Source organism: Nematostella vectensis, chromosome 12 (assembly GCF_932526225.1).
Source record: "Nematostella vectensis chromosome 12, jaNemVect1.1, whole genome shotgun sequence".
NCBI classification, from domain to species: Eukaryota; Metazoa; Cnidaria; class Anthozoa; order Actiniaria; family Edwardsiidae; genus Nematostella; species Nematostella vectensis.
The window spans coordinates 7,096,531-7,108,558 of record NC_064045.1 but is presented as its reverse complement, the minus strand read 5'-3'; the positions used below and the strand labels follow the sequence as shown (position 1 = coordinate 7,108,558).

The following is a 12,028-nucleotide window of genomic DNA, read 5'->3' as shown; positions in this document are numbered from 1 at the left end:
ACGTCACACGCATACCGCTTTCTCAGCAGTTCTAGTGCGCATGCTCAAATTTGGGAGCTTTGTTATTGTTGTGTTTTCATCAGAAAAAGTAATGTTCTCAGTTTAGCAAGAAAAAATACAGCAACCGAGGCCGTAAAAAGCCGAAAAGATTGGAGGATTCCCCATGAATCTAGCCGCCTATGGAGGGGATCCCACGGGGAACCTTCTGTTCGTAAATTTTAACCAAGACTGCACGTAAGTTTGACAGAAATGATCGTCTGATAGAAACTGAATTCTCGTTCCATCATAGACATCTCTCCTTGTTTTGGTTTTATCTCAAGGTCTTTAGCAATCGGCACCAAGTCTGGCTACAAGCTTTACTCGCTAGGATCCGTGGAAAAGCTGGAAGAGATCTACGAGTATGGTAAGATAGCGTCCCCGTTTCATATTTCGACCATTGACTTTCTCTTTGGTGACTTCAATTCAAGGAAAATGGTAGAAATGTCGTCATTAATTTTTCTGCCTTATGAAGCCATTTCTCTCAGTTCAATCGACCATCTCGCTCTTATACTATGGCTAGGATTGTTTTTACGCCGTTACCCTAAGGAAAGCTATTAAGAATTGCCTTTTGATTTGTTTTGGCATCCTTTGTGATACAAAAACCACCAGATTACATCTTCGTTTGACAATCATAGGAACTGCTCTTATGCAAATGTAAACTAATTTCATAATTCACCGCCTCATTAACTTGTAAAAAGTTCCTTGGTATCCCACTTATCTTTGTAGAAATATATATATATATATATATTTTTTTTTTTCAGAGAAAAAAGTAGAAATAAATAGGAACAATGAAGAATATATGGATGGAAACCAACTGACTATATACACCTATATCAAATAAGGTGGCATTGGAGAATTAATGTATCACAACATGCAGTGTTTCATGGGTATGAAATAAATAATCAAATAAGCTTTAAAGGCTTCAGCATTCTCATTTATGTACCTGTGAACATTCACATGTTTTTGGATCAGCATTTAGCTAATTATTTTACCCATGAACCAGTGCTACACATTAATCCTGGATGGCAGCCTAATTTGAAATAGGTTTTAGTAGGTTTAAAGTGTTTCCTTTTGTTGGAACCACCATCAACCAGATGAAGTTCTGGATAAAGCTTTAAGTAGTGTTAGATAGCCTGCACAACTTACCTCTGAACTTTTGACTTGAAGTTCTGGGTGTATCAGGCATGACCCATGATTGGCTGAGGGGGGCAGGGGTAGGACCACTTTTTGGTGGCAAAGGTGGGTGTGTATGTACTCATGCACCCCCCTGTGTATGCACCCTGTATTTCCAAAGAACAAGGGAACATGAATGACACAAAGGGGGGTTAAGGGGAGGGAGTAGTCACCACAACTACAGTATCAATCACATACATCGTCTGGCTCATATTTTTATTTGACCGCCTTTGCTTGCAACTCAAATTCTGTGAATTATTACACTAAAATCTTAAAACTAGTTGTCCTGTGGGAATTCTATATATAAAGGTTTAACAATATTAATTAATTTATTTGTGTATTTGTTTAGGGGGGACACCAGACATTTGTATTGTAGAGCGGTTATTCTCCAGTAGTTTGGTAGCCATTGTCAGTTTATCTGCACCAAGAAAGCTGAAAGTTTGTCATTTCAAGGTATGTTTATTACATTTTAGTTTGTTACTCTTATCTCCTCATTTCTAGGTCTAGCTTGACTGAAAGTGTTTTTCAATTTCCTATGTTGGCTTGAAACATTTTTAAAGATGCTGTATTGCTGTATTGGGCTCTGCCTAAAGCAGAGCCCTACACTTAATAATCATATTTGTGTATTGTCACAGGATTTTATAGAATTATAAGCTTTGATTATGTATTGTGACATGTTTAGCAAACAACGAATGAAGGAAATTGAAAAATATTTTTCTGTACGCACACATTCCAACTGTTGTGGCATTCAATTGTCGGTCAATCAGAGACATGAGGGGCACACCAGACACAGGAAAATCCACAGGAAATTTATTGTATAACTATACCAATTTTCTATGACTATGGGGCTCCGCAGGGGTCCTGCTATAAACTTAATTTTACTTGCAATGAATCCTGTTTTCGGACAAAACAAACATGAAGGCAGATTACCTTAAACAGGGCTTCTGAAATTATTTGGCTTTTTCCGCGTAATCCACAAATTTCCGCGTAATCCCGAGTAATTTGGCTAAATTTTGAAAGACAAAACATTTAATTGCACAGCTGATGTGTTCTTTTAGGGTTCTTACCTCTATTACTCTTAAAAAAAGAGATATATTCTATTTCTGTTCCAAGAGATGTGTTTTAACAACATTTGTTTTTTTTTTACAGAAAGGAACAGAAATATGCAATTACAGTTACCCAAACACAATTCTTGCTGTGCGCCTAAACAGAGTGGTGAGATGTGATTTGTACACAGTTCAGCTTTCCTTGAGAAAACTTTAGAACAGCTTGCTCTGGCTACAACTATCATTTCAAAGTCCTTTTTTAGTTGTTATTCAATCATTGTAGTAAGAAGCTCCTGTAAAAAGCACTATCTTATTATTGGTAAATGCATCGTTTATAGTGAATGTAACCACTTTGAACTAAGTATCCCTGTTCTTTTTCTTTGTTTTGAAACCCCCATAAAACAAACACCATGCAATTCTCAATCTATTTTGAGTAGTGTTCATTGTTTACCCATTTGGCAGGCAATTTTTTTGTTAGGTCAAACCCTCCAGCACATAGTAGTGATGTTCAATTTCCAATTGAGGGCCCTTCCCCTTTGGCTGTGGGCATGCATGCTTAAAAAAATATACTGAATCCTTCTTAACTAAAATTATTTCACCCTGTGGATGCTTTCTATAAGTGACTATCGCCATTAACAACCACTTTTTCCAACGACCAAGGCAGATGATATTGCGCCACCTGTTTCAAACCCTTGTCTTGCCCTATCTCTTTTTGATTATTCTGGAGCGACCTCTGATAGGATACCTGTGACTTTCAGAGACTTCTTGTGGTCCTAGAGGAAAGCTTATACATACACAATATCAGAGATATGAAGGTATAGTATGCCTATAAACTATTATTGTCAGGTTTGTTTGTTTCCTAAACAGGGTGTAGTAAGCCTGTTGAGATGAGTAGGGGAGTCCTGGTACTTGACAGGGGGGTGTGACAAAGCCCAATATTTCCCTTTCCTTATAAAAAAAAAGAACAATACTAAGAATAGAATATTACAAGGCAAAGGATAACCTTTCCCTGAATTCCCTGCTCAGAACACCCTGACTTTTAAATACTCCAATGTACCAGTTTCACAATAGCTAGACTGCACTTCATGAACATAAGCACTATCCTTCTGCTCCATTCAAATTGTTTTACCCTAAGATATACTAATAATGAAACATCAAAACATCAAAATGTATGTTTGACCCACCCCTCCCCCATCATGTTAATAATCTAACCCGGCTTATAAGTGAAATTGTATCACAATGAATGAGGGCTGACCTATGTATGAAAAAGTTTATCATGTAGGGGTGCTTAAGCTGCCATGTTATCCACCCCCCTCTTTTGGCTAAGACCATGACTGATTTAGTTGTCCGCATAACCACTACAGTCAGTCCCCCTGGGGAAACAAAATTACGATTGAGTCTTGTTATCATTATAATCTCTGTATCATATACCTTATTTAGCATCCTCAAGGGCACCCATGCTTTAAAAAAACATGTCTTTGCTAACTATAACAAGTTTATTTATTGTTACCTTTATGCTGTAGGTTCTTCACACAATACGAGACACACCTCCTAACCCCTCAGGTACAGGCTTTTGTTTCTCAATCTTGTCTTCCATGGTTGCTGTTTACCACAAATCATGTTATCATTCAGGAGTGTTCCAGGGCTATTTTCACCTTTAAACCTGTCATTCAAATTTTGCTAAATATATGGTTGTTCTCATGGTGTACTATACTTTAGTATATTTTGTGCCTTTAAAACAAAGACTGTTCCAAAATCTGATTAAGCCCAGGCTTACTGACTTAAAAACAGATACACTCCTGCTGCTCCCATCCTCGTTCTCATTGACCCAAATCTTGAAATCAAGGCAAATCCTGGTTTCTGTTTTACCCTCAGGATTATTGAAGTCACTTTATCACCATTTCTTTAATTATGTGCAGTTCACTAAATAGCAAGTTCTGAGAGTTGACTGTATTGTGTTGATTTTTCAGGACTATGTGCACTCTCTGTCAACTCAGACAACTGCTATCTGGCATATCCTGGCAGTAACCAGGTACTATGGATATTTTTATCAAGCATATAAAAATGAAGCGTCTCATTGCTGAGATGAAATTACCAAAAATAGAGCACTGAATAACATAAATGTTTTGTTTTATAGAAGTTGCAAAGATTTATTGTTTAGTTTATTTGGAAATTACCACAATAACAATCCAGGATAATCCTGATAAAATTGGGAGAAGTGGACCCTTTAAGACTCTATTAAAATTAAGATATGGGTAGTGACAAATACGTTTTATCAAGCCATGAAGAGTTCTAGAAAGACATAATAATAATCTTCTCTAACTAAATTTAGGAGGAGTAGACTATGACAGAGTTATTTGATGTTTCCTTGATGCTCTATTCTTTGAAAGACTTGGTCCTTTTGCTCCATTTTTATATTTCTAGAAGGGAATGACTTCATGAAGAGGTATCCTGATAGAGCACAGAATGAGGAAAATCAAATGGGTAACCTGTTTGCCTCATCAGAATCTTGCTCATAGGCACAATCTTTTATTTTCAGATTGGTGAAGTCCAGATATTTGATGCAGTCAACCTGGTAAGTTCCTGATGACACAAAATAACATCATGGACAATGTCTGTCCAAAACATGACTAGTATTGTTACTCCTTGTGTTTACCTAGGGAATGTGGAAATACAATTGTCTGTTTGCTAGGAAACAGAATAACTCCCCACAGTTTATGTCTGTTACTTTTTTGAGAGCCCCTCTAACAACACCCCAGCTGATTGAAACAATTGTTGTTTTTCAGAGGGCAGTGACCATGATCCCTGCTCATGACTCGCCAGTAGCCTCTATGGCATTCAATCACATGGGAACAAAGCTTGCTACAGCTTCAGAGAAGGTAGCTTGAATCCCTCATTTTTCACTATAAACCATTGCTTGTTGATGCACCATTCTCACATCCTCCATTATACATCCTCACAACAGCCTCACACTTATTTGTTCTTGAGAAACTATTAGAAAATGCAAGCTATACCACGCATTTGTTTGGTCTTTAAAAGAACTGATATTGAAATTATTATCTAGTTTATCCACAGTTGTTCAAACAAATCTGACATCGATTAATTTTTTTAGGGGACTGTTATTCGAGTGTTCTCAATTCCAGATGGGCAGAAGCTGTATGAGTTCAGACGAGGCGTCAAAAGGTGCTGTTCTTTACTGCTTTTATTACTTCTTTAGATCTCTTTCAGATCTGCAGTTTGTCATGTGTAAATCCAAGGTTGGCAGCTGGCTTTAACGTACACGTCACCTCTCAATACTTTGTTACGTCCCCTCTTATTTGATTTCGGAATACATACCGTAAAAGGGTCGTAGCTTAGCTAGTGGGATAGGTGGAGAGAATGGAATATAAGGCCCGATTTATACGTCGCGCTACTGTCGTGGCGAATCTAATTGTCTATTTGTATCGGCACAATACATTGGGTTCAACGTTGATTCAGACGTCGCACAAAATAAGGGGCGCTCAAAAGGTTGTGAGTAGTAAATGTTGACTTGATGTGGAGTTTCTGTTGCACAAAATGAAAAAAAGGTATTTGATTTTGCACATCAGAAGCTCGACGTTTGAATCGGGCCTAAGGGGGAAAATGGTGTCTGATCACAGTGGCTTGCCACCCCTCAACAAAAGTCCCTAGCTTCGGCCATACATAGGAGATGCTTGGCTGAAGTCTTGTCTCGTTACAGATGTGTTACAATCAACTCCCTCGCGTTTAGTCAAGACTCGCTGTTCCTGTCAGCATCAAGCAATACCGAAACCGTGCACATTTTCAAACTCGAAATGCCCAAAGACAAGTGAGTATTTTCATTTTCATGTGCATCTGCGTGTAATCCACTCAAAGTGCGTGTAGTATGAATCTTATTACACTCAAACTACACGCAAAAAAACGCGCAAAATCCGCGCACAAAATATTAAGTTTCTTATATATTGTACAACATTACATTCAATTCTCTCGTAAACAGAAGAAGAATTTAAGGGACGGAACAAGGATTTCTCGATTAGACTTTTAGAAAGGGTAGCACCAATATACGATACATTTACAATTCTTTCAAAACAGTAGTCCGAGCGGCTTGATCTGGGTTTGGTAACGGAAAAGTGTTTGTTAGTCATTGTATTCACCTAAAGGGTATCCAAATACATATCATTCGTAAACATACATCAGAGTTCAAACAGAATTTGGAAAGTTGTTGAGCTGTGCAAGAATATCCATTTAGTGAAGAGGATGGCAGAAAGAATGTCAATAACCGATAAGATTACTTAAAAAAAGAAGTTGTTATTGCCCTGTTATAGCTCTCTCTCCTTTCTCTTTTCTCCTGCCCCTCCCCCTCCCCCTCTCCCTCCGCTCGCCTTGTTGCGCCGACCTTGACTCTTTGTGTTCTCAAAGATCTTTTGTTGTTGTTGTTGTTTATGTTGTTGCCATTGCTGTCTGTTATGGATGAAGATGAGATTAGTGGTGATGATAAGGATAGTGATATTGAGATTGATAACGATGATAATGAGATACTGTAGCAATAGGACAGTGCTGAAAAACGCAAGACTAGTTCCAGTACCGCGCGGTTATACCATTCTTTTTGTTTTGAAATGGCGGCGTTTTACCGGCGAACTGTCACATTTTGGCGAATGCTAAGAAAATTAGATCAAACCTAAGGCTAAAATTTTCTTTATGACTCCCTCATTATCAAACAAACCTGTCATCTTTTGTACAGTATGGTTTTAATGCTGTACAGTAAGTCAAAACAGCGACCGAAGTCAGCCTTTCGTACCTTTACTCGAACGATTCAACACTGAGATTTTGTTTGTTTTCGCCACAACACGCGCATGCGCATACGTTATTCAGCACTGTCTAGCAATGGTGATAATCATGCTTGCTTATGCCTATTTAGACCACAAGAGGAATCGCAAGGCTGGATGGGATACTTTGGCAAAGCCTTGTCGCCAACCAACTATCTCCCTTCACAGGTAACTGCTGTAAGCCCTTGTAGAAATACTAAAGACCAGGGGCCGGTTTCTATAAAGAAGGTTAGCACTAACCCAGGGATAAATACGGCTATCGTGATATTTGATTGGATAAAAAGGGCTTTTATCCCTGGGTTAGCGCTAACCTGCTTTCTAGGAACCCTCAAACTTTTAGCCGTTTAGCCTTGCCGTGGGTAAGGAGCCGCGCCTCACACTTACCCTAACCAATGACAATAAGAGATAAAGTTACTGCTCCCGCTTGGAAAACGACACATTGTGATTGGACAGATGCGGCCTCTAGTTTTGACCGCTTTATCCAAGTGCCAGTAGTACCACATCAAGACCATGATGCCATTCTCGTTTTTTTCTGATCGTAATAATTTTTTTTTTTTTAACTTAAAAAAAGTTCAAACTTCTCATCTATTTACGCAATCTTTAGTCATCAAGTATCCCGCACAAAATCGAATCATATCTCAAAAGTGAAGCTACGCAAAGACAAGTCTGTAAACGTGAACTCCTAAGAATATTTTTCGTGCTAAATCTGAATTAATCCGAACAGGAATTGAGCCAAAATCCCAAATTCTCGTTGCACCCGTACAGGAAGTATTGGACCGGGAAAATGTCCATAGTTGTGGCGACCAATTGCAGCTAATCAGTAAACTCACTTCAACTTCTGCTATTCAGGTCACGGAAGTATTCAATCAAGGTAGAGCCTTCGCCAACGTCCACCTACCAGTCGCAGGTACATTACTACATAGCCCCTCATTACACAAGTAGCTTGGCTCAAAGATGATTCGAATAAAGATAGCTCCTCATCCCTCCTGCTAGGCATCAAAACACGTTTTTGGTACTCCTTGACGTCTTCGTCGTCGTCGCTTAAATGCCCTCTTCTATTCCGCGATTAGTTTAAGCAATCAGGGTTAACTATCCCTGCATCAAGCGATCATATAGTTCTGTTCATTTAAATGTATTATGTGTTTTTTTCGTTTCAGGTCTAAGGAATGTCTGCGCAGTTGCCACGTAAGTTGCGTAGTGTTCACGCATGCGCTATACATGCGACCGCACATGCGTTTTGTTATGGCCCGTATGTATGTCATTCAAAGGATAGACAAGCTCCCTGTCAACCGATTGATGTTGTTGTGGTGACGGCGGTGGTTGTTGTTGTAGTAATGGTGGTGATAGTTGTTTTTGTGGTGATAGTTGTTGCCCTGCTATGGTGGTGATGGTGGCAGTGGCGATACAGGTGTTGACCTGTATATACGCTTTTCTCAGGATAGGCAAGTTACCCCGTCTACTGGTGTCTAGCGCCGATGGCTATCTCTACATCTACAACATCGATCCTGAAGACGGCGGGGACTGCACCCTTCTCAAGCAACACAGGTACAGCCACACATGGAGAATAAGCAGAACCAAGTCAAGTCGTACACTTAATGGGAGCCAAATCAGTTCTACTTAGTGGGGGTTCGGGTGTACGTGATCGATTGAAAGATATATACAGTGCTATGCTGTTAATGCGTGAGTGCAGGCGTTCATAGAACAGTGCTCAATACACAGTTGTAGAGCGGGATATATCTCGGTTTGTAGGAAAAAAACCACGCGAACCACCGTTTCATCGTTGCCCACAGTGTTATGCTGTTATGTATGATGTAGAGGGTTTCCATTCGTAGCCTGAGAAAGTCATCTTGAATTTTTCCATGTGATTCCCACGACTGCGCATCCCCTCCCCCACCCTCCCTCCCTCCAATCCTGGGTATGCGCCTGACTAAACGTGTTGTACTACAACGCCAGGCGTTCCTCTGTTACTTGCCGCTCTCCTCCCTCTTTAGCAAACCCTGGGTACTCTTTTGAATAAACGTGTTGTACTACAACGCCAGGCGTTCCTCTGTTGTCGCTCTCCTCCCTCTTTAGCAAACCCTGGGTACTCTTTTGAATAAACGTGTTGTACTACAACTCCAGACGTTCCTCTTGCCCTCCCCCCTCAGGAAATCGTGGGTACGCGTTTGAATAAAGGCGTTCTTTGTTACTTGCCCTCTTTTCCCCCTTCAGCAAATCCTGGGTACGAGTTTGAGTAAACGTTTTGTACTACAACACCAGGCGTTCTTCTTGACTCCCCCCTCCCCTTCCCCTGGGGAAATACTCTGTTACTTGCGCTAACAGGAGGGTGGTCACTTCTTACAGATTAATCGGCCACGAGGACGGAGACAACACACATGTGAGTAGCACTGCATTCAGTTGGTTCAGCGGTACTGAGTTCATGCCGCAAAGACCCCTGGGTATGCAAATAAACCGCAATGAACCCTAGGTATAGACATCTCTCTGACAACCTCGATGGCTGGTCACTTACTCTCCCATTTTACGTTCCCGCTCAAAACCGAACCACAATTCAATCAAGTAACTGAGATAATTTTAGTCAAATAAAGATGTAGGCAGTAAAAGGAGAGGCTGATCGAGCAATGGATTATCTCAATCTTTCGATGAACAAGTTATTTCTTTTTTTTTCACCCTCAGGAAGAAGAAACGGCTTCAGAAAGCGCCACAAGCAGAAGCAGACAAGGCTCCTCAGCCTCATCAGGCCAGGCCGCACAATCTTCCTCGCCCCCAGTGCCTACTGGGATGGATTGCTCGCCCCAGGCTGCTAGTGCCTTGACTGGACCACAGGGCTCATCGCCCCTGAGACTAGATGACGAATCGGAGTATCCCCCGCTTACCGTGCACAACGACTGAGAGAGCCTGCACTCTAGTTCATATGGATTCTTGTTTTATGATAAGGAAGAGAAATATATACTTGTTTTACGCGTGTAGTTTGTTCCCGTCTTATCCCCAATGACGCATTTTCGAACAAGTTAATGTTTTTAAAGTTTTGTGCTTGGAGGTCCCATCGCTAGGGTCCCCTCTTTTGCGAGCACTTGGTAGCACCCATTTTTTTTTATGCGAGACCAAAATTGCGCGAGCATGCGAGCACATCGAAATTTCGGGGACCATTCGGGGGCCCTATTGCTATTGGTCAGAGTGCAGTAGTGGGACCAAGGCTGGGCGGCAATGTTTTAGGGGTGCAAAAGGGCGGATCCTAGGGAGGTGTTGCAGCCCCCTGAAAAGAAAATGTAAAAAAAGTTGCTTTCCCTTTTTTTTCCGTATGGAGGCATTAATTCTTAATCTTAATGCATATCCCATAGTTTCTACTGATTATTGTATATTACTAAGGATATTTGAGATAATATAAATATGTGAAGCTGTTTCTTTTTTTCAATTATTGGTTAGACTTGAAGCAAACACAGATTTCTGGGAAAATGTGTTTTTTTTTTTTTTTTTTTACATGAACGCGCGGTTTTTATATGTATAAAGCGATTGCTTGATAAAGTGTTCGTATTTGTATTTAGGGACTTTGTAATAATTATCAAAAGGATGGCCGTAAAATGAGCTTTGAATAATGAAAAATTACTTTCTACTTCGGTATGAGGATAAACATCAGCACCTCATAGCTTGGTTCAACTAAACCGTCAAATGTCTGGGAAAAAAATATTGAAAAATCATATCTTACCTATATGAGTTAAGGACCTACAAGCGCAAAACGTTTCATTGGAGAATCTGATAATATTCTTTTTCTAGAAATGATCCAGAGCAGAAATGGAATTTTCTTCTTTCTGTATAATAATTAAAAATGGATTGATTAAAATTTACCTAAAAATTGCCCTATATATCTGAGATTGTTATACGCGTTTGGTTTCTTTTAATCTAAAAGATACCTCCCCTTCACGTGTGACAAATCCTTTTGTTGTCTTGGTGTGGCCGCCAGGATGCTTAGGGAGCGTTTATTTATTACACCGAGGGGGGGAGGGAAGATTTTTACTCAAGACAACTTAAATTCCAGAGCCCCCCTTTCATTGTAAACATTTTTTCGGGGCCCTCCTTATAGAACCCCAAAATTTTCTTTCTTTTTCCCTTAGAGGATCTTTTTTTTTTCGGAGCCCCCCCCTTTTGGTGGTTAAAAATTTTCGGTTCTCCCCCCCCTCAAAGTCTTCCCTCCTTCCCCCCTCCCCCCTCGGTGTATTTAATGAACACTTCCTTACGAGAGTCCGCTTTCTGAGTTTGAGCTCATGCGACTTAGGAACATCATAGAACGGTTGAGATATATATAGCGATTTTTAGAACAGGGCGGTCCCTAGTGGGACTGTAAAGAGGTTCTCAAAGTTTGCGTGGATTCTGTGTTCAAAGGGAAAGGTGACTTTTTGATAAATCTGGATACAAAACACATATTTCGATGACAATTTAAGTAAGGCCTCCCTCTTATGAGAAAAAGTTAAGGTTGACCCTCATCTCCTAGCATATTGTGACTTAGTGCCCCCGCTCTGGTTTACATCAATATTATAATATCGAATTATAAAATAAACCGTTTCTCTTCATTTTATACCATGCTTTTCATAACTCCGTTTAGCAGTAGAGCACGAGACAACAACCAAAATTATACCAGGCTGTTTCACATGAAATAAAATGGTACCATGTGCCGTTTACACCCCCCTGGAAAAAGAAACTAAAATAGCAATGATTCTGCTTTATGCGTCAAAAGCCCCCGCTGGTTTGGGCGCTGCTGTTTGCATACGTAATTGCTATTTAAAGATTTTTAAATTTTTAAAAAGAGCTGGTAAAAATAAGAGCAGGTAGCGGCAATAATCAGCCAATCACAAAACAGTAGATAGGCCAGACTTCAAAACAGGGAGGTTACCTTTTAAAAGCTAACCCCGTAAAGTAAAACGGTGAGAGGGCAAGAAGAATTAAATGCTGCTA

At 40.1% G+C, this 12,028-nt stretch overlaps 1 protein-coding gene across 1 annotated transcript; it reads left to right on the top strand.

Annotated features, from left to right (window-relative positions):
- The first annotated feature begins 42 nt into the window (after positions 1-42).
- On the top strand, positions 43-10,043 carry LOC5510124 (WD repeat domain phosphoinositide-interacting protein 2). The gene is made up of 17 exons (XM_001630576.3): positions 43-234; positions 321-403; positions 1,562-1,665; positions 2,362-2,427; positions 3,017-3,073; positions 3,782-3,821; positions 4,229-4,290; positions 4,798-4,833; positions 5,045-5,137; positions 5,371-5,441; positions 5,977-6,084; positions 7,174-7,249; positions 7,931-7,988; positions 8,239-8,266; positions 8,519-8,626; positions 9,425-9,458; positions 9,755-10,043. The coding sequence occupies exons 1-17, from the start codon at positions 164-166 to the stop codon at positions 9,968-9,970; spliced, it is 1,311 nt and encodes a 436-aa protein (XP_001630626.3). The 5' UTR covers positions 43-163; the 3' UTR covers positions 9,971-10,043.
- The last annotated feature ends 1,985 nt before the right edge of the window (positions 10,044-12,028 follow it).